Source organism: Mustela nivalis (genome assembly GCF_964662115.1).
Source record: "Mustela nivalis genome assembly, chromosome: 3".
NCBI lineage: Eukaryota > Metazoa > Chordata > Mammalia > Carnivora > Mustelidae > Mustela > Mustela nivalis.
In genome coordinates, this window is record NC_139022.1 from 62,802,115 (window position 1) to 62,825,404 (window position 23,290).

At 34.5% G+C, this 23,290-nt stretch overlaps 1 protein-coding gene across 4 annotated transcripts in view; it reads left to right on the forward strand.

Annotated features, from left to right (window-relative positions):
• Positions 1-23,290, forward strand: part of SKIC3 (SKI3 subunit of superkiller complex) — an 85,608-nt gene that overhangs the window by 42,844 nt on the left and 19,474 nt on the right. For all 4 annotated transcript variants that reach the window (XM_082723849.1, XM_082723850.1, XM_082723851.1 and 1 more), the window contains 12 exons: positions 522-596; positions 1,228-1,369; positions 4,452-4,545; positions 7,130-7,207; positions 10,058-10,182; positions 11,041-11,164; positions 11,951-12,172; positions 13,190-13,262; positions 14,955-15,008; positions 15,202-15,313; positions 18,903-19,031; positions 22,396-22,517. In XM_082723849.1, coding sequence (XP_082579975.1) covers positions 522-596; positions 1,228-1,369; positions 4,452-4,545; positions 7,130-7,207; positions 10,058-10,182; positions 11,041-11,164; positions 11,951-12,172; positions 13,190-13,262; positions 14,955-15,008; positions 15,202-15,313; positions 18,903-19,031; positions 22,396-22,517 — 1,350 coding nt within the window. The remainder of the gene's footprint in view (positions 1-521; positions 597-1,227; positions 1,370-4,451; positions 4,546-7,129; positions 7,208-10,057; positions 10,183-11,040; positions 11,165-11,950; positions 12,173-13,189; positions 13,263-14,954; positions 15,009-15,201; positions 15,314-18,902; positions 19,032-22,395; positions 22,518-23,290) is intronic.

Consider the following 23,290-nt stretch of genomic DNA (forward strand, 5'->3'; position numbering starts at 1 on the left):
GAGCCCCACATCGGAGTCCCTGCTTGGTGGGAAGCCTGCTTCTCCTTCTCCCACTCCCCCTGCTTGTATTCCCTCCCTTGCTGTCTCTTTCTGTCAAATAAATAAGTAAAATCTTAAAAAAAAATTAAAAATAAAATAAGTCATTCTGGTCCTTTGAGCCATGGGAACAAATTTAAAAAGAAATTAGCAGGGTGCCTGGGTGGCTTAGTGGGTTAAGCCTCTGCCTTTGGCTCAGGTCATGATCCTGGGGTCCTGGGATCGAGCCCCGCATCGGGCTCTCTGCTCAGCAGGGAGCCCCTGCTTCCCTTCCTCTCTCTCTCTGCTTGCCTCTCTGCCTACTTGTGATCTCTCTCTGTCAAATAAATAAATAAAAATCTTAAAAAAAAAAAAAGAAATTAGCTCTGCTTTTAAATTAGCTCTGCTTTTAAGCATAGCTATTATACCTTTGATTCTTCCAAATAGTTTCACTTATGTTATTATTCCTTTTAAACACATTAAGAACCTCTTTTTTCCTTTTATAGGCTCTTATTGCAGAGACAGTTGGAAGTTATGACACTATGGATCTTTTCAGGCACACTACAGAACTCAGTATGCATGTAAGAATTTGACCATTCTTAAGGATTCGTTAATGAATTAAGTATTATGCTTGTTGAGAAAATGAATACAGAGTGGCATCAGATGTTAATAATTGCAGTTGTCTCTACTCTTTATTCTGTCTTAGAAACAGATACTCTGTCTTTAAAGAACTTCTCATTTTTGTCTTCTGTTATCTTTCAAAAGCTGATGAAGAAATGACAGAATTTAATAGATAAAGTAGTCATTCAGAATTGAAACTGAGACTCTAGGAAAAAGCAACGTGAGATAAGGACTAGACTTGGTTGACATTTCTTGATTATTTATGAAAGTGTTTTAGAACCCTTTAGATTGGTAATTATTAGTTTCATCTGTAAGAGCGGTGTTGAGAGGAAGGAAATCAACCCCATTGGGTGACACTGTTCTCTGCACTTTATTTAAATCCCATTTGATTCTTCTACTTAGGGTTGGAGCAAGTAATTTAAATATGCTTTTAGTTGTACTGAATCATAGTGAGTCTTCATTTAGAGGCACTTTGGGGTGGACTTAAAGACTAAGATGTGATATTTACTGTGTTGAAGTCTACTGTTTTATAATTTTTATTGGTATATTTATTATTCTATGTTTACTTGTTAACTTTGTCTCCTTTTATAGACTGAGGGAGCAATAGGTTATGCGTACTGGGTCTGTACGACACTGCAAGACAAAAGCAACAGAGATACAGAGCTGTACCGGTACAACATTGTTCAGATGAATGCTATTCCAGCAGCACAAGTTGTTTTGAGTAAATACATAGGTAAGGTTTTTAGTATTTGAATAACCATTGAAACAATTCAGTTTTTTAAATTAGTTAATTCTAAATTAAATATTAGTGTTCCTTAAGACATGAATTTGCCCTTTTTTTCTCCCAGTGGCCAAGCAGTCTCCTTTTCAAATTATAGAAATGACTTCTGAAGAGTGATAAAAATTGCTGTTACCTAATGCTTCCAATAAAACTGATTCTCACATTGTAGTGGAAAGCATTTTGGAACCTAATGGGCCTGAGTTGCTGCTGTTCCCTCTCTGCCATTAATTTCTCTGCAGTCTTGGGCCGAGTATTTTATTACTTCTCTTAACCTCTATTAGCCTCGTAAAGTAGAGATGATAATTGCTAGGTGGTAGACGTGTGAACATTAAATGTCATAGTCTGCTTTAAATTCCAAAACTAGTGGTTTTGTTTTGTTTTGTTTTGTTTTCCAAAACTAGTGTGTTTAACCTCCTACTTTAACACCTGATTTTTCTTCAAGATACTGGAAAAACACATTTAGGTTTAGGAAAAGGACAGAATGGTGAAGTTTCATTAACCTTCTGTTGTAATAATTTCCTTTCTTCCTGAATAAAACTACTAGTTTTATTTATTACCAGTTTAATATTGCCGTTTGCAGCAACATGAATGGAGCTTCAGTGTATAATACTAAATAAAATAAGTCAAATAGAGACAGAGTCAAATAAGTCAAAAGAGAAAGACTAAGATACCATGTGATTACACTCAAGTGTGGTATTTAAGAAACAGAACAAATGAACAAAGTTAAAAAGCAAGAGAGGGGGCGCCTGGGTGGCTCAGTTGGTTAAGCGACTGCCTTCAGCTCAGTTCATGATCCTGGAGTCCTGGGATCGAGTCCAGAATCGGGCTCACAGGTCCATGGGGAGTCTGCTTCTCCCTCTGACTTTTTCCCCTCTCATGCTCTCTCTCACTCTCTCTCTCAAATAAATAAAAATCTTAAAAAAAAAAAAAAAAAAGCAAGGGAGATGACAAACCAAGAACTATAGAGAACAAACTGATGGTTACTAGAGGGGGAGGGGAGGTGTGGAGAGGGGATGGGTGAGATAAGGAGATTAAGGAGTGGGCTTGTGATGGTGGCTGGGGGTGGAAAAGGACTAGTACGTGTTCATCTCTACTCTGCCTCTTAGTAGCTATGATGAAACCTTGGGCATATTGTACAATTGAATTTTAGTTTTCTCATCCATAATCCAAGAATGAAAGTTTCTGTAACTTAGAGTTTAAATGGGATGATTTATACAAAATGTTTTGCACAGTACTTGGCATAGCCTAGATGCTCAAGAAATGTTAGTTTCACTAGTCTTTTATTTATCCCTTTGACAAATAAAGAAGTAAGAAGTTGAAGCAGGCACAGGGACACTTGCATATTATGAAGAATCAGATAAACTGAAAAGCAGAGGTGAAAATTTCTCATCATAGGTATGGAGAGGATTCTAATACTCTTCCTACATTGAGCCTGGGATACTTGAGCAGAAGGCAGTTAGTTGACAAACAAATCCCAGCACTTCAGAGCACTACTTGTTAGGCAATATGCCAAAATGAATGACTAAAGAATATCTAGAGCCTTTGTGAGAGTGTATAGATCAGAAATTTTACTGTGAAGTTTCCGTTAGAATGGATAACGTGTAAAGGATTTATACAGAGACGTAAATCTTAGCTTTCTACAGAATTCAGATACCTAGAACAGTGAGCACAGAATTCCTGACAGTTATGAAGATCCCAATTTTTTTTTATCCTATAGTGGTACCATATCACAATATGTGATATTAATATATCATTTAAATTCAACTCTATGTGACTTTGCCATAAATGAATGAATGAGCAAATGAATAAGAAAGAGAGAAAGGAAGGAAGGAGGAGAAAAGGGTGTGGGGAGCAGAGAGAATGCAGGCAGTCTCTTTGTCTTGCTGACGGTTTTCCTCAGAGTGTGCTTGGAAGCCATGAATATCTTCTTAGTTTGACTCAGTTTTGGTGTTCCTCTCTCTTGTGACTTCAGGAGTTTTCAAGAATAACTTGACTATGTGATTTTTCACTTTGTGCTTTAACTTTAGAGTCTACCCATCACATAAATTGTGATTGCACTGCACTTTGTTAAACAATTTGGGGCACCGGGGTGGCTCAGAGGGTTAAGCCTCTGCCTTCAGCTCAGGTCATGATCTCAGGATCCTGGGATCGAGCCCCACATCCCACTCTCTGCTCAGCAGGGAGCCTGCTTCCCCCTCTCTCTCTGCCTGCCTCTCTGCCTAATTGTGATCTCTCTCTCTGTCAAATAAATAAATAAAATCTTAAAACAAAAACAAAACAAACAATTTAAGGGACTTGAAGGCTTATTTCCCAATACTACTTTTAAGTAAATCAGATGTATTTCTCTGTATGCTAGCACATACATGATGTTTTCTGACATTAAAATTTCAAAATACTGCATTGAAAGTGTCCAAGTCATCCTGGGTTTCTAGTGTACAGTACTGAGTTCATTTTTTTTAACACATAGAAATTGGAACAGAACCATCAAGAAAATGGCAGGAAAGCTTCGTTAGCCAAAGAACTGAATTTCCTTATAAATCTTATGACTAGTGTTCACATGAACTACAATTTCAAATTATAACACTTTGGGGATAAAAATGTTTAGACTTTTAAGTGCAACTAAAAGTTGTAAATAAGTATAAAATACTCAATTTAGAAGTTATAAAATGATTATTAATATTTTATAGTGAAGATAAATACCAGATTATTCTTTTTTTTTTTTTTAAAGATTTTATTTATTTATTTGACAGAGAGAAATCACAAGTAGATGGAGAGGCAGGCAGAGAGAGAGGAGGAAGCAGGCTCCCTGCTCAGCAGGGAGCCTGATGCGGGACTCGATCCCAGGACCCTGAGATCCTGACCTGAGCTGAAGGCAGCGGCTTAACCCACTGAGCCACCCAGGCGCCCCAATACCAGATTATTCTTAAGAATGCTAGTGATCTTAGGAGGCAGTCTAGCATGTAAGATATTGAAAATTAACATTTTATGACAACCACCATGCACATGTAAAGAAAATATTTTTTTGGATTTTCAGAAAGAGTTCAGAATTATGCTCCAGCTTTCACAATGTTGGGTTACTTAAATGAACATCTACAACTGAAAAAGGAAGCCACAGAGGCATACCAGAGGTAAACTCTATATTTAATTAAAAGCGGTCCTTATTTATTAGTTGGCTTTTTTTTTTAATGTAGTCTCAGTTCATGAAGAAGGTACTAAACAAAAGCTCTGATTCTTTTCATGATCTCTTATTATCTATTATTATATCTTTGAATGTAAGATGAAAAGATGCAATTTTAAATTTTCAGCTGTATTTGGGTTTCTGTGGCTCAATTCAAGAGAGAGACAGTGGGGGGGGGACAAAAAACAAACTAAAAATCCTCTCAGATTTTGTTTTAGGAAAATCTTTCACTTTAGACTTTGTTTAGCTTTATTAAAAAACACATAGGTGCATTCAGAGAAGAAATGAGAACATTATGATATATTTGTTTGAATTTAAGATCTGTATTTTATTCATTCAATAGCTTTTGAACTGCTTTGTGCCAAGCATTGTCCTTGGCACTGGCAATTTAGCAGTGAAATAAAAAAGACACAGGCTCCATTCTCAAGGAGCCCCTGTTCTGATGGTGGGGAGACATGTGATGAGCTTATCAACGTCTGTGATGGTAATAATTGCTAAGAAAATCAAAAGGGAGTAAAGGGCCAAGGAACATGAAGGCAGGTAGTGAGTTTGAGACAGGTTTAAGCATTTAGAGGTTTCCTAAGGAGGCAGGTGACGCTTGGCATGAATGAAGTGAGGCTCTAAGCCATTTGGTTAAGAGGCGAGAGCATCCAGGCAGAAGGAACAGCAAGAGCAAGCAGTCTGACACAGGCGTGGATGTGGCACGTTGAAGAAACGAGGGCAGTATGCTCAGTAAAATGACCAACCAGGAGCATAGGAAATGAAGTCAACTTGAAGGTTTATTCTCTGCAAATGAATTGATTGGTAAATAAGAATATCACTCTTAATATTGTGAGCACTAAGTGAAAAGTTAAAAGTCCTGATTGCACATATCATTGCCCTAAATCTGAAAAATACTTAGAAGAAGCCTGGTTAGATAATAACTAATCGAGGTGTCCAAAATACTTTCCCACGTCCTTTTATGGATCTTTTGGTAGTTCAAAGGAGCCATCACTAGATGGTACTGGAGGCTGTCTAATCAAGGAGGTATTTTTCCAGGTGTATGTGGAGATTTATAAAAAACCACAAGTCTGTTTCTTTCAATGTTACAATAAACCTAAATAAACTGTAGAAATATGGTAGAACGCAACAGTGGGCAGGATTTTTAAACAAAACCAGACAGCTTTACAGCACTTGCTATTTTTTTCTATGTACTATAATCACAAACACTGTGAATCTAACACTAGTTATACCTTTAACTTAAAATAGCAGCTCCACAGGCAGGTGGATAGGCAGCACTCCTCCTTGACTGCTACTGCTGTTGTTTTTCACTTTAAACAACTGTTTGAAGCTTAAAACCACAAAGTAGGTATAAATCTAACCATTACAGATTTTAATATACTATATAATACTGTCTTTTAGACTGCTTTGGCAAATATTTGCTTTTCATTTAACATCATGCATATTAAAAAGTTTCCTAGGGTATTTATCCCTAGATAATCCTTTTTAAACAGAAAAGAAAAGTGGGGCACCTAGGTGACTCAGTTGGTTAAGCGACTACCTTTGGCTCGGGTTGTGATCCCAGGGTCCTGGGATCCAGCCCCACATCAGGCTCCTTGCTTAGCAGGAAGCCTGCTTCTCCTTCTCCCTCTCCCTGCTACTCCGCCTGTCAAATAAATAAATAAAAATTATTTTTAAAAAAAAGCAGAAAAGTAAAAACAAAAATCTTACTAAATATCCAACTCCTGTTAGTTGTTAAGACATTTTTCTGATTGTCCCAAAGGGACTGAACACAAGAAGATAAAAATAAGTTCTTTAGGGGTGTCTGGGTGGCTCAGTGGGTTATAGCCTCTGCCTTTACCTCGGGACATGATCCCAAGGTCCTGGGATCGAGCCTCACATAGGGCCCTCTGCTTAACAGGGAGCCTGCTTTCTCCTCTCTCTCTCTCTCTCTCTGCCTACCTCTCTACCTACTTGTGATCTCTGTCTGTCAAATAAATAAAATCTTTTAGAAAAATAATAAGGCCTTTAGGGACTCCTTATGATTGTTTTCTTTCTTAAGTAAGTATGGCTTAAATATTTTTCTGTATGTAACAGGTAAGGGCACATGAAAGCTCTCAAATTTCCTGGCTTCCTAATTCAAACTACCGGTATAAATACTTTTAAGATTGTTTGCTGTTTGTATTCTTGAAATAATGTCAAAACTTAAAATTGTGACACCATTGTTTCCCATCTTTAGATCAAGTTTTTTTGAATATTTAAAACTCAAGTATGATAATGATTTCACTTAGTAAGACATCACCTTATTAAAATAATTTTCATGACAGTCTAAAATCTAAATATTAAGTGCTTTTGTTGTAGCAATTTGTTGTGTACAAGTTGTTATGAGAGCATTAAAGAGTTAGAATGAAATGAAGAAAACAAAAATCTGTAGGATTGTCCATTGTCTTCAGGGTTTTTCCCCAAAGAAAAAGTTACAAAATCTCTGTTAGGGAGAAAGAGGAAAGGAATGCTATTATACATAGGTAACTTAAAAAAACCTTGTCCTTTTTAAGGGCAATGTTATTGTTACAGTCTGCGGAAGACCAAGATACTTACAATGTTACAGTAAGAAATTATGGAAGATTGTTATGGTAAGTACATTTTTTCCCATTAATTCTGTGACTTTATTAGATTTTTCTAGCAAAAGCTATGGAACTAGTGAGGCAATGATGAATTTCCAGAGTAGTGGGACATTTATAGATGCGTGGGCTGAAAATCTCCCAGGGATACCTAATTCCCTCAATACTGGGTCTTGATAATAGTTTCCTGTTCCTACATCGATATCTAAGGCCACTGTGCTTTAGTGAGAAGCAGATTTAGAACTGATGGTTGTGGACTGTACAAGAGAACATTTCAAAGAGAGGCACTTGCTGTCTGTTATAATAGAACCCTAGTTAATTGGAAGAGGAATTGGATTTATTCTGATTGGTTTGCTGCTTATACTTACCTGGGGAGTGGCCATTGAGGGTTTAGAAACTGTTTAGAAATAGTATAAAAAATTTTTTGTGTATGAGCATTTTGGGATGGAGAGAGAGCCATTTAGCTCTCTTCAGGTTTTCTAAGACTTTTGACTTCAAAAAGAGTTAAAAAAGAAAGAAAGAAGATTAAAACCCAGTTATTTTAGAGGTTAGAATTAAAAACTCAACTATGATCAATGATTTCACTTAGTAAGAGATCACCTGATTAAAGTAATTTTCCTGACAGTCTAAAATCTAAATATTAAGTGCTTTTGTTGTAGCAATTTGTTGTGAACAAGTTGTTATGACAGCATTAAAAAATTAGAATGAAATGAAGAAAACAAAAATCTTTAGGATTTTCCATTATCTTCAGGGTCTGGAGAATAGAAGTATTATGTAGGGAGGGTTTTTGGTTCAACTTAGGGAAGTGTTCCTCAAGCTGAGAACTGACCCCATATGGAATGTTCCAGTTAGAAATACATTGTTAAAATTGTAGTTTGGTATTTTGGGATTAGTGCCTACATCTTTTAAAGAGGTACATAGTAGAGATCTGAGGTAGCCAGTTACTTTCTTTTATAACCATGTAACTAAATCATATTCATGCACAGGAAAATATTACTGTTCTGACTGCTATTCCCTCCTGTATTTTTAAACTGTTGTGGTTAGGAGTTGAAAATTTTGTCATTTCTAAGGTTTTTGTTATAGCAGAAGATAGGTTTAAGAAATTACATGGAACAAGTATCTGTTTTTAGTTTGGGTTTCATATAATGTAAAATATTTTTATTTATTTATTTATTTATTTATTTATTCATTTATTTTTTAGGAAGGGGGTAAGGCAGAGGCAGTGGGAGAAAAAGAGAGTCTTAAGCAGGCTCCATGCTCAGTACAGAGCCTGACATAGGGCTCGATCTCACAACCCTGAGATCATGGCAGCCAAAATCAAGATTTGGACGCTTTACCAACTGAGCCACCCAGATGCCCCACCATATAATGTAAATATTTTAGAAAAAAATCTGTATCTTCTACTGAGAGTAGATCATGTCTTTTAAAATTTGTTTTTATTATGAAATATATTAAGCATGCAAAATGCAGTAGGTAGTATACAGCATAATTTAATGATAGTCATTGCTCAAATATAACAGATCTTAAAATTTCCCATTGTCTTCAGGGTTTTTTCCCAAAGGAAAAGTTACAAATAAAATTGAAGCCCCTTGTGCTTTTCCTAGTTCTAGTCTATTCTCTACTAAAGTAATCACATGTTTGAAAATAGTGTTTATTTTTTAAAAAGCTTCTAATATATGTATGTATCCTTGTACAATCTGAGGTAGCTCTCTTTCCTTCACCATAATATTTTTCAAAATTTGAGGTTTTTTGACTTTAAAAACCTTCAATTTTTTTTATTTTTAAAATATTTCAACTTTATGAGACTAATTTTAGAATCAAAGGCTGCCTGTATTTTTAGATCCCACACCCCCCCAGATTAAAAGGATATTCTAAAAAGAGTTCTAATAACATGATAAAATAGAAACAGTTTCTGATTATAGTGATGGATACGAAAAATAAGAATCTCAAGGGCACAGTGCATCCCTGTGCAGGTGATGGCAAATAAATAAGCAATTATTTTTTTTGTTATTAAAAAGAATTATAATTTAGGGGCGCCTGGGTGGTTCTTTTGGGAAAGCGTCTGACTCTTGATTCAGCTCAGGTCACTATCTCAGAATCTTGAGGTTGAGTGCCGTGGAGGGCTCCCCACTGAGTGTGGACCTTGGTCAAGATTCTCTCTCTTGGTCTCTCTCTTTCTCCCTGCTCTCCACTGCGCCCACCCCCAACCCGTGCTGCTCATGTGCCATGCACTCTCTCCAAAATATAAAATGAAATAAACTTTGAAAAGAAGTATTGTACTTTAGTTATCGTATGTAATAATTTTTACTTTTCTTCCTATTAAATACAGAAAAGATAATCTATAGTTTTATTTGTGAAATTCAGTTTATCTTTATACTCTCAAAAAAAAAAGAAAAAAGGACAGGCAGGTAAACAGTTTATACAGAGGCTAGGTTTGATTTTAATTACATATTTTATGCTTGTTAAGCTTCTCAGAGATGCTAAAACCATACTTACAGGGTAATATTCAACCAATATATTAAGCTTAAAGAGTTCTGTATAAAAGTCAACTTGAAATTATTTTTATGCCTTGGGATTTTAGTTCAAGTTTGTTAATAAGAAAGACACATTGTAATTTAGCAGAACTAATCATTTTCACATGTAATTTAAAAGAAACAAAGCATGAAATTAAATTTCCCCAGTACATCTTATTTGAAATAAATGATATGCCTTCTATTTTAACATGTCTTTTCTTTAGCTTTAGCACTGATAGACGAAGTATGTGAAGGTAAAAGAAGCTTGGTGTAATAATCTCTCTGTATTCTTATGATACAAGCCAAAATTGTTTTTATTATTAAAAGTAAGTTGTGTTTTGCTTCTTAGTTCCATTGGTGAATATGATAAAGCTATCCAGGCTTTTAAATCAACACCCCTTGAAGAGTTAGAAGACATCATAGGTTTTGCATTGGCTTTATTTATGAAAGGTCTATATAAAGAAAGCAGCAAAGGTGAGTGTGTTGCTTGAAGCTAAAGGACACATCTTACTTTTCCAGGGCTGAGTGGAATTTAATTGCAACAAGATTACATGCAGAAAGATAGAACATTAAAATAGGAGTAGGGGTTGCAATGTTTATTAAAATCCAACTAGGAGTCAGGAATGATATTAGGTACTTTTTATCTGTTCCCTCCTTTAGTATATTATTATGTGAATAGTCCTTATAGCAGTGTTATGAGCTGAGTGTTACCTTAAATTATTTACACAAGGAAACTGAGGCCCAAGATCACTTAAAGTAGAGTTAGCATTTGAAAGGAGGTCTTTGCTTAAATGGAAATTTCTGATAAGTAAAGACCTTGACCATTATTGGTAATAGTGTGTTTTGTTTTCTCCAAAAATGCTCATTGAGTACATTTTCATATATATATATATGTATATATACATATATATATATACACACACACACACACACACATTTTCATATGTGTGTGTGCTAGTACTTAACAGTTAAGTATCACTGTTAAGTATCTAGCTTGGTGGAGTTACTGGTATGCAGTAACTGTGGACGTTCGTGGTATCTCAATGGCTGCAGGCCTTCACATCCCTTGAAGACTCCCCTATAGATTCCGAAGATAGAAGTTAGAAGATGCCTCACAATAATCCTAACGATATCCCCAGCATCACCTTGGACCAACTAAACCAAGTTAGATTATCTAAAAATTTTTTCCATCCTCTTGAAAATAAGGAAACAATAAGATATATTTTTAGTTAGATCTTTAAAAAAATAGAATTAAGAAGGCAGAAATTTCACTGTTTGTCAATCAGGGTTGTGTTTATTTTGTTTTGTTTTGTTTCCAACTCTGTATAATAGCCTATGAGAGAGCCTTGTCTGTTGTTGAATCAGAGCGGGACAAAGCCCATATCTTGACAGCTCTGGCAATCACGGAGTATAAACAAGGAAAAATGGACGTAGCCAAGACATTGCTATTTAAATGGTATGTACAGTTGACATAAGCACTTAACATGACCAGATTAAACACTGGATTAAAAATTGGAACACTGTAAAAGGAGGTTTTTAATGTTATAGGAACCTTTTGGTGAATAAAAGGGATTGGACTGACCAGATTGTGAACTGATGGTCATACGTGGAACTAGAGATCATGGCTTAATTCTTAGCTCTGGGTCCATCCAGTCCTTCAAAACCATCCTGTACTCTGTGTGTATTATTTATTTGTTTAAAAGAGTAATTGATCACTTGATCTAGTAGAATCTTAAAATTTTAATGAAGGGAGTTCTACTAGCTTAATTTTTGGCCTCTTTGGTCCCCAAAGAGTTTTTTTCGTCTTTATTTTTCAAGTTAACCTGATAAATTTCATTTAAAATTAAAGCTTTAAAAATATATACCAGTATAACTTGAAACTATTTCTATGTTTTTGGAAAAAATTAGCAAAATAATAACCTATGGTATCTGTGGTTATTTATATAGTTATCTGGTTAGTTATTTTTCTAAAACCCAGGCCCCCAAAACACTATTTACATTTGTTTCTAAAACTTAGATATAATGAACAGAAAAGAAAGGCCCTTGGAATTTTTAACTGCTTTAGACATTTAGGGGAATTGCCGTCCCCAGAAGCCAAGGAATCTGTTTTATATTTATTTTATAGCTGGGCTTAGTTTGGTAAATCCTTAAGTAAATTGCTTTTTTTAACTAAATGTTAAATATGTTTGAATAGTTACAGACTACTGTACTATGGCTAATAGAGAACTAAAAATATTTACAGCTCCATCTTAAAGGAACCAACCACAGAAAGCCTTCAAGCCCTTTGTGCTCTTGGATTGACAATGCAGGATGCTACACTTTCAAAAGCGGCACTTAATGAATTGCTGAAGCACATCAAAGAGAAAGACAGTGATTATCCAAAGTGCCTTCTCATTTCAGCGATTTATGCACTGCAAGGCCGCAGTGTGGCAGTGCAGAGACAAGCGTCTAAAGCTGTTCACAGGTAAATGCTGTACTTGTAAACTTGGAGTAATTACACTTGATGGGCTAATCTTTGACATTTGGACTTTACTAAGAATATAAAGTGAGTGAAGCATATATTTTTGTAAACCAGAATGTAGTTTTCTGAAATTGCACTTAGGACCAGGTAGCTGACTATACACATTATTTCATCTATAAAGATTTAAAAAAAAATGAGTTGATAAGAAGATAAGAGAACAGAAATTTTGCACTTATTCATTAAGTTTGAATAAGTTTGCTCTTATTCAGTAAGTTAAGGCCTGAAAGTTATTTTAATACAGAAGTCCTTCCTTATTCTCAAGTTAGTGATATGGTCCGTTTGTTATTTGATGCTAATTTGATGGTTTGGGGAATTTTTTGGCCACTCAAACATTCACTAATGTCTTCCAAATTTAGAAAATAGAAAGCACTTATTACTAGCAATAGTGGTTATTTGTTTTATTTTTCAGCAGGAAAGTGTTCTTTTTTTTAAAGATTTATATATTTTGGAGAGAGAGGGGGGGTGTGTGCATGAATGGTGTGGGAGGGGCAGCGGGAGAGAAATTCAGGCAGACTGTGCTGAGTGAGGAGCCCCAGGCGGGGCTTGATCACACAACCCTGAGGTCACAAACAAAACCAAAAGTGAGACACTTGACCAGCTGAACCACTCAGGCACCCCAGCAGTAAAGTGTTCTAAATGAAATTTATTTTCCTTTCACAGTTTTCATCTCTGTGTTTTCCTTGAACACAATGTACTAAATTTCCTTAGCTTTTCTTAATTAGATTAGGCTTTGTAATTATCATGTTGCTGATTTTTCCTTATTTTCATAAGGACTCTTGGTGTATCTAGAAGATAACGTTTTCTGAAAATTAAAGTACTTTCACTCACACATAGACAATTAATACGAATTTGTTTTAGATGTCTACAAGATTGTACTAAATAAAATGTTGGTTGCTTTTACTTTTCATGGTTTAAAGTGACTCCAATATCTAAGCCTTTTGCTTTTGGTGATCTCTATAGTAACCCCGCTGATCCAGCTCTTTGGTCTCTGTTGTCCCGAGTAGTTGCTCAATATACTAACCGAAGTGCAAAGGTAAGTAGTGTTCTAAATTCTGGCAAAAAGATAAAGTAATTTGTGATATAGTAAGTAATACAGTTTTTAGAATATTAGCATTATCCTTCTGAGAAACAACTAATGCAACAAGGGAGTTCTGTTCTTTCACCAGATTTGCTATTAGTCATTTGTTAAGTAGTACATCGAGTTTCTTTCCTGTACTATTGAACTGTTCTGGGCATTATGAAAGATACAAAGAAGTAGGTGGGCTTCTTTTTAATACATACAAATTATGTTAATGGCCATGTGATTAGGTTATGTTTATAATGTTGCCATTTAGGAAGAAATAACTGTTGGGTTTTTTGAATCCCAAAAGATAGTTTTATTTAAAAGCTCTTCAAAGATAAGAAAATAAGAACTAGAACATTACTAATGTCTAACATCTAAAAATGTGAATCTCAACATGAAGTTATTGATGTTCTCTAAGAAGGATTATGTATTTTAGTTCATAGTAGCCAGATATTTTCGGGGGTTCTATAAAGTATTTTGTTAATTTCTGGGTTACCATGTCCTTTCATAGTTGCTTAATTAGTGGGTAAACATAATGGTAGTAGCTGATATGTTTTGAACACTTACTACATCTAATAATTCCACTCTCTGAAGTCTGTGCGGGTGTGATTTTATTTGTTATTCCTACCCGTTTTTGCTCGTAGTAGTTCAGAAAACCTAAAAGAATATCATTATTAGACACTAGACTGAAGTACTTACTATGTGCCAACCATTATATATATTTTGTCATTTAATCCCAACAACCGCATGAAGTAGCTGTAATTAATGTCCATTTTATAGAGAACACTTGAGACAGAGAATAAATAACTTGTGCAAAAACCAGTTAGTGTTTGTGGTATTGGAATATCCCAGATCTAACTCTTGAATCCTCCTTCTATTCTGCTGTGTTTTCTGTTTTCTTTTTAATCCATCTTCTATTTGTTTTATATTGACATATTTTTAAAGGTTATTCTTAGCATTCTTTATATGCTAACCACGATGTGCAAGAAATTTCTGATACAATTCCGGTATAAAATTAGGAGAACAGTATACTTCTGAGTTAAAAAGAAATCATTCTCATAATTTCTTACTTTCTTTCACTTTCACTTTCTTTCAGGTAAAATTTCTAACTGAATTTAAAAATTAAGGATTTCAGATTTACTACACGAAAATTATGATGTATATGTTTTTCTCATTTTCAGTTTTGAGTTGACTGTTATTGAAGCCATCATTCGCTTCAAGGTGCTCTGGCTATTCATTTTAGTAGGCACTACAGAAGACTTTAAAATACCATATTTCCGTGGAATAAAACCATGTTAATCGTAAAATAAGTTCTGGGATTCTGATTCTCTTTCGCTTTCAGTCTTTCTTTCACTTTCTTTTATATTGTTAGGAAACTTGTGTTTGGTATAAGACTTTGTAACTTTTGCACCATTAATGAGTATTTTAAAAGAGTAGAGTTGAACTGATCATAGTAGAAAAGACTTTTTTAAAAAATACTAAATAATTAAAAAAATACTAAACTTGTCTCTTAAAGCAGTAATCATTTGATATTTCAGGAGTTTGGAAGTTATGATGTGATTAGACAGCTTTTCAAATAATTAAATGGAAAGATTTTTATTAGTATTAATTTTTATTTATGAAAGTTTTTACATTTATCTAAATATTTTTTTTCTATTATAGGGAGGTGCTATAGCAGGAAATGTGGCTCATATTTTGGACTCAAATCATGGAAAGGTTAGTTTTCTCCAGTACAAAGGAAATGTCCTACTTGTTAAATAATATTATTTATGAAACAGTAAAATAACTTTTCTTCCTAGGTTTAGGAAGTCACATCGTACTTGATAATAGTCCTATTTTTAGTCAATTTGAAAGTCATGAAGCTACAAAGATAATTGGTTAACACTCTTCTTCTTTTTCCTTTTTGCAGAAGGCATTACTGTACACTGCAGTAAATCAATTAGCTATGGGAAGCAGTTCAGCAGAAACTGAAAAAAATATTGCACTAAAGACCATTCAGAAAGCAGCTTTTCTTTCTCCAGGTGAATATAATCCATTTCATTAATTCAGATTCTTCTGGTTTTGCATTTGTGACCTGTAGGTACAAAGTTTGCATTTCTTGAAATAAGGGAATTTTAAGAAAATATTCTAAGCTTTTGCAAATTATTTGATTATCTTGCATTTGACTGCTAATAATTAAGAAATAACCAATTCTTGAAGCAGGCTAAAAGGAATATCTGCATAAAGATACTTTATTACTCTTTATTGAAACTCTGAATTATGTATTTTCAAGAAGTAATTTTCTTTTGGTTTCCCATCACCTGGTTTAATGAGGTTTCCCTTATAGCTAAATTATTTAATGAATATATTTAGTTATTTAGTTATTGTTATGGGTAGTTAGCTCCTTAAAGAGTGGAGATATGTCTTCTGGGGTAACTATTGGAATGTCAAGGTGATGACCTCACCTGAGGTAGCTCTTCTTTGTGTCTTTGATCACACTGATCACTGAGCAAGTACCTATGACCACATCAATATACTTCCATTATCATTCCTAGAGGACTGGAATACCCATGAGTGTGTATTTTTATATAATAGTATTTTTAATATGAGATATTGAATTAAATAATTTTTTCCTGCAGAGCACTTCAAACATTTGTTAAGTCAGAAAACTTTTGCTTTTGGCTAGGGACCGTTAGGAAACAAATCGTACAAAATAAGTCCAATGTTATCTTCACAATAAATTGTAAAGGCCCTAACTGCAAAACATTTAATAAATCAGAGATTATTTTATAAAACAAGTAGACCAACATCTTATTGTTTATTCTTTGTTTCATTTATGCAATAGAACAACAAAAAAAGACCTTAAACATTTTGATTTGTCTTTGTTACACATTGGATAAGTTTTTGATTTTTAGAGGTTATTTCAATACAATATTAGATAGAATTACTCTCAAGGATTTTTACCATAGATCTAGAATGATAAAAGATCTGTTAGCTTTTGATTGTGTGAGTGGCATAAACTTTAGAAAGGTGAGATTGCCCAGATCAGGTCTTCTATAATGATCTTCTTCTTTTCCCATATTATCTGGAGAAATACATACTGAAGGAATTAGAGTCATCATATAAGATGCTTGCAACAGGGATTGAGTAATGAAGATGAGTTCCTATTTGAGACTTGTTTTTGGAGTCCAGTGAAAGTAAATTTAATTGTAGTTATGGTAGTAGCTATATACCTAATCCTTGTAGATCTTTGTCCTTGTAGAACTTGTAGAACTATATCAAAGTATAGTTTTGATAGATGGTATTCAAAGGAATCTTTTCAGAAATTTAAACAATCCCAAGAATTTAGAATTAAATTAGAAAAATCCAGTTTCTGCTAGGTTAGTGCTTCTGTGATATTAGAAGGTATTTTTAGCAAATTATATTTAAAAAATTTTAGGCTCATAGTATATACATATATTTATATTATCACTTGGTTTCATAAGAAATTTGAGTTGCTGATTACTTACGGAAAAGCTAATGAAAGCAATGATTCTTCTGAATTGTGACAGGAGAAATTACAGCCAGCTAATATCCATTTCCTTCCTCCTGAAATTAAAACTATACCTTAAGATCCCTAAAAGGAGTTCTTCACTTAATCTTAGAAATAAGTTAATATTCAGAAATTGAGTCCACTTCATTTGGAATTTGGGGTTTTAGGCCTGATGACACCTGAGCCATCATCTAGTTCACTTGCCTTGTTTTATAGAAAGATGAGTCCCAAAGAGAAAGCTGGCACACATTTAATTAGTTGCATTGTTAAAACTAAAATCTCAGATCTAAGACTTCGTCACTTATGTTTCATTATACAATAATCAGATCTCGTGAATTCTAAGGAATGGTCCCCATTTCCTTATTCTGGAGTTCGATTCTGTCTTTCATTATTTAAAATAAGCTCGTTGGGGCACCTGGGTGGCTCAGTGGGTTAAGCCGCTGCCTTCGGCTCAGGTCATGATCTTAGGGTCCTGGGATCGAGTCCCGCATCGGGCTCTCTGCTCAGCAGGGAGCCTGCTTCTCTCTCTCTCTCTCTCTGCCTATCTTTCCGTCTACTTGTGATTTCTCTCTGTCAAATAAATAAATAAAATCTTTAAAAATAAATAAAATAAAATAAGCTCGTCATTGTTTTGGGTAGAAATTATTTTATAATATGAAGATATGCATTTAATTTTTTAAAAAGATATTTTATCTAAGATTTCTAATGACTCCTGTACTATTAACATAATACTGATCTTCTGTAAGTAAAACAGATAGACATTTCAGACATTTAATAGAGGTATGTACTAGATGGAACAGTTAAATAGGAAAAATGTAAAACTTAAGCTAAAATTTTTGTTTAAATGACTATATTGTTAATTTGCACCCCTGTGGGATTTTAAAATTAGTTGTCTGTTTGTTTGTTGTTGTTGTTTGTTTGTTTGTTTTTGAAGATTTCAAAGTAATCTTTGCACCCATTATGGGGCTTAAACTCTCAATCTTGAGATCAAGAGTTGCATGCTCCACTAACTGAACCATCCAGGGACCCCAGGATTATTTGTTTTTTGTATTTGTTTTTTGCTTTTTTTTTTTTTTTTTTTTTTTTTTTAGCGTAACAGAACTAAGATACTGACCATGCAAATACTAACCTACAAAATATGACTTATAAAAGACCAAAAAATAAAAACTCCTAAGTTCTAAATTCTTTTTCACCTTCTTTTTGCAAGTACCTTTTTAAAAAAGAGGCACCTGTATGCATAATCTATATTAGTACTACCTCAGTCTGCTTCTTGTCCCCCTCCCCTGAAGCTGCTGTCAAGGTGTGAAGGAAAGGAAAGATCAAATCAGTGAAGAGCTGTATAATCCTAGAATTGCTTCACTTGGAATGATAAAATAACTTTATGCTTAGCTGTTAGAACATAGGTAAATGGAATTGTTGTGAGCTTTTCCCTTGGCTTGAACTTTTCTTAAAAACTGAGAAATAGTATTATCTTGCCTTTTCTATGATTGAACCTTTAATACAGGGTTTGGATGATGACCATATGTGTCTCTTTGAGACTTGCCCTTGGTGTCCAATGAAAGTAAATATAATTGATTTTTTCACAGTAGCACAGTACTCTAGGCATCTGAGCTAACCAGCCATGGGAGAACTTAATAGAATATTTCTTATTCTCACTGTATTTTGAAAAAAAGGCAGATCTTGAAGGATAGTAATGTATTGTCTGAAAAGAATATAAATTAGTTTCCTTTAAGAAAATGGATTTTTTGGGGGGTGCCTGAGTGGCTCAGTGGGTTAAAGCCTCTTCTGCCTTTGTCTCAGGTCATGATCCCAGGGTCCTGGGATCAAGCCCCGCATTGGGCTTTCTGCTCACCAGGCAGCCTGCTTTCTTCTTTCTCTCTCTGCCTGCCTCTTTGCCTAGTTGTGATCTCTGTCTGTCAAATAAATAAATAAATTCTTTTTTAAAAAATACAGAAAATGGATTTTTTTTCTACAGATAGAATTTATTTTTAATTTTAATTTAATTTTTTGGTATCTATAAACTCTTAGTCTCACTTTGGATAATTTTTTAGCAATATGTTGTTAATAACAAGACCTCAAACCATATTCTTTATGTTTAGGGGATCCTGCTGTCTGGGCTGGGCTGATGGCAGCCTGTCATGCTGATGATAAACTGGCTCTAGTGAACAATACTCAGCCAAAGAGAATGGATCTGTACTTGGCGCTGTTATCTGCTGTTTCCGCTTCAAGTAAGTTTACAAACACATTTTATACATAATGAATTCAGGCTACAGTACTCAGAAGGATATTGCAAAAAGTAGTGGGCATAATTAGCCCCACACTAAAGGCTGAATGATCTCATCTGACAAAGCTTAAAAACAAGTCTTGAAAAGATGAAATCATGTCCTAGAGGCTGAGCTGCATATAGAACAAAGCTCCAGAACATTACAGGAATACAAAAAATGTTCAGAATTCTACAATGTCTCGTATTCAGTTAAAACTTAATACCCATGCAAAGAGATAGAAAAGTACCACCCATAATCAAATAAATCAATCAATAGAAACAGATCCACAATGAGAGACTGTGGACTCTGAGAGACAAACTGAGGGTTTTGGAGGTGGAGGGTGGGGACTGAGGTGAGCCTTGTGGTGGGTATTGTGGAGAGCACATACTGCATGGAGCACTAGGTGTGGTGCACAAGCAATTAATTTTGGAACACTGAAAACAATTAAAAAGAAATAGATCCACACGTGACACATTAGAAATCTCTTTAAAATGTAATTGACTGTATAAAGCACATATTACAACAATAGCTCAAAGAACAGTAGGAGAAATGGAAATACTCTGTTGTAAGATTTTTATACTGTATATGAAGATTTTTATTACTTAAAGTAGACTGCATCAGATTAAAGGTGAATACTTTAAAATGTAAAGTAGATACTAAATAAATAAAGTTATAGCTAATAAGCCACCAAGGTAATCGTAAAAAATAATTCCAAGAAGAGGAAAAGGGAACAAAGACTTTAGATAAGACAGAAGACAAGTAGCACATTAGAGTTAAGCCCAACCATATCTATAGTCAAGTTAAATGGCCTAAACACCCCAATTGAAAGGCAGAAACTCTCAGATTGAATAAAAGAGCAAGAGCCAACTATATACTGCCTAAAAGAAACATAGCCAAAATATAAATTTATATTTAAATGTAAAGACAAAAATAGCCTAAAAAGTAAAAGATTGGAAAAAGATACACCATGCCAACACTAATCAAAAGAGGGTTGGAATGGCAGTGCTAAGTTCAGACAAATGATATTGCCAATGATAAGAAAGGTCATTTCATAATGGAATCAATTCATTGAGAGGACATAACAGTGCTAAGCATTTATGTGCTAAGTAACAGTTTCAAAATACACAAAATCAGCATTGCATTTCATAACAAGATAGGTAGAAAAAAAGATACTTGTGGAAAAATGTATGAACTAAAAACTTACAGAATTGAAAGGAGGGACAGACAGATCCACAATTACATAGTTAGAGAGTCAGTGCTCTTCTTTTGATAATTGACAGAACAATTGAACAAAAAAAATCAGAATCAGTAAAGGTATAATAAAGACTTGAACAACACTGTCAATTAAACTGACCTAATTGACATTTATGGAATACTTCTAATAACGGCAGTGTCAAGTGCCCACAGAACGTCTACCTACATGTCTTATGGACCATAAGAAGTTCTAAATAAATTTAAAAGGCTTCAAATCATATGTAGAAAACATTATCTTAATATAATAGAATTCAATTAAAAGGAAGTAACAGAAAAATACCTGGAAAATTCCCAGTAACAGAAAAATACCTGGAAAATTCCCAAGTATTTAGAAAGTAAGTAATCCAGTTCAAAGAATAAGCCAGAAAGGAAGTTAGAAAATACTTTGAACTGAATTAGAAGGGAAAAGACATTTCAAAGTTCTGCAGTGCTATTAAAGCACTGCTCCCAGGAAATTTATAGATTAGATGTCTACGTTAGAAAATAAGAAAGCCTTCAAGTCAGTGATTTTAGCTTCTCCTTAAGAATTAGAAAAAGGAGGAAGAATTTATACTCAAAGTAAGCAAAAAAAAAGAAATAATAAATAGTAGCAATCGGTGAATTTAGTAGAAACATAATCAACAAAAGTGAAAACTAGTTTTTTCAATCTCTCTGATACAAGGAATTTGAGAGGCAGTGCAGGGGTAGGGAAGGAAAAAATGAAACAAGATGGGATCAGGAGGGAAATTCTTAATCTCACAAAACTGAGGGCTGCTGGGGGGAGGGAGTTAAGGAGAGGGTGGTGGGGGTTATAGACATTGGGTAGGGTATGTGATATGGTGAGTGCTGTGAAATGTGTCAGCCTGATGATTCACAGACCTGTACCCTGGGGCTAATAATACATTAAATGTTAATAAAAATAATTTTTTAAAAAAAACTATTTCTTTTAGAAGATCAGTAGATTGATAAGCCTCTAGCCAGACATCAGGAATGAAAGTGGGTACATCACTATAGCGATATTTAAAGGCTAATCAGAGGACCTTATGAACAAGTTTACACCATTAAATTTGGCAATTTGGATGAACTGGACAAATTCCTTAAAAGATACAAATCTCACTTATGAAGAAGTAAATAAACTGAACAGCTTTGTATCTGTTAAAGACACTGAATTTATAGATAAAAGTCTTTCCACAAAGAAAACTCCAGGACCAGAAGGCTTCATTGATTAATTCTGCCAAACATTTGAGGAAGAAATAATACCAGTTCTATACAAACTCTTTACCAAAATAGAAAAGTTGATAGTTCTTCTGTGAGGCCAGCATTACTCTGTCACCAAAACCAGGCAAAGACTTTAACAGGAATACTGTGGAAGGAACTACACATGCAGAAATTTGTAACAAACCATAGCAATTCAAATCCAACAACACATAAAAAAGGTAACAATACATCATAATCAAGTGGGGTTTATCCTAGGAATATAAAGCCGCTTTACCTGTAGAAATGTAATTTACTATGTTTATAGTTGTGAAGGTGCTAGACAAAGTGTCTATACTTTATGATTCCATTTATGTGAAGTTTTAGAAAATGCAAACTGATCCATTGTGTCTGAAAATAGTGGTTGCCTGGGGATAGACGTAAAAGGAGAGGTATGCTGGGGACAGAAATGATTACAAAGGGGTAGGGCGAAACTCCATGTTGATGAGTCTGTTCATTATCTTGATTATAGTGATGGTTCATAGTTGTATAGCTTGAATATGTGCAAATGTGTAATTTATTGTATGTCAATTATATCGCAGTAAATATTTAATTTTTTCAATTATTTTTAGTTTTACTATAAAGTGATTTTTTTATGTAAATCACAAGTCTGTAAAGTTTTAACTTCTTCAACCACAAATGCTCCTACCATGAAACTTTTCAGAAACCTGACACCTACTAGGGTAGTCTGTGGTATTCCTGTAAGTTTTAAAAAACTGTAAGTTTTAAAATACTGTCTATGATGATAAGTCTAATTGTAATACTTCTTAGCAACTAACTTCTCCGCTGAGAACACATTATAAATCGCAGAAGAAAGTAACATTAACATTTTTGTTAACAGTTAAAGACAAAGAATTCCTTAAGGATTATAACCAATCTCTGGAAAAGTGGTGTCTCTCCCAGGCTGTCACTGGTCTAATGGACACGGGAAGAACATCTGAAGCTGAAGCCCTCTGCACGAAGGTATTACTGTGAAATTGAGCATTGAGATTTATGGATTCTTATCCTACTCCGAAGATAACATTAAACCTGGAATGCATGTTATTTAAGGGGCATATGGTGGTGGCGGTGGTGGTGTTGGTGAAGATGACGACGACGACGACGACCTGTAAGCCAGTCAGTCCATTTAGCAGCTTGTATTTGAACTTCACAGGAACATATGACATAAATACTATTATCCCCTTTTTATAAATGAGTAAACCAAGGCTTAGAGATGGCAAGTAATTTGCACAAGAGTTCACAGCTAGAAAATGATTGAGTTGCCATTTGAGCTCACTTTTGTGTGACTCTAGAACTCAAGGACTTAGATCTTTGTTGAGGAGGATACCATTATGGAGGCCATATTTTCCTTTGATTTCTGGTTACTGCCTTCAGATTGGTCTATTTTCTATCATCTCTGTATTTTTCTAAAGCTCTAACCACATAAAGACAATGAAAATTTAGTGAGCAATTGGTGCTACCTAGTAGTTACCTTTTATATACCTGGATTGTAGTCTCTGTGCGTAAATCCTTAGCACCTTGCCTAACACATAGTAAAGGATCAATAAATATGTATTCAATGAATAAATCAGTTTCATAAACCTATTCAGAAATAATTGAGTGGATAATGCAAGTTTTAAACATCACTTTTCCTGAAAATACCTTTTCTCATAAATGTTTACCAAGTCGAGTTGTATTTTCTTTCTAGAAGTTTTTTTTTCGGGGGGGCAGGGGTGTGGGAGGAGATGGATTTTAGG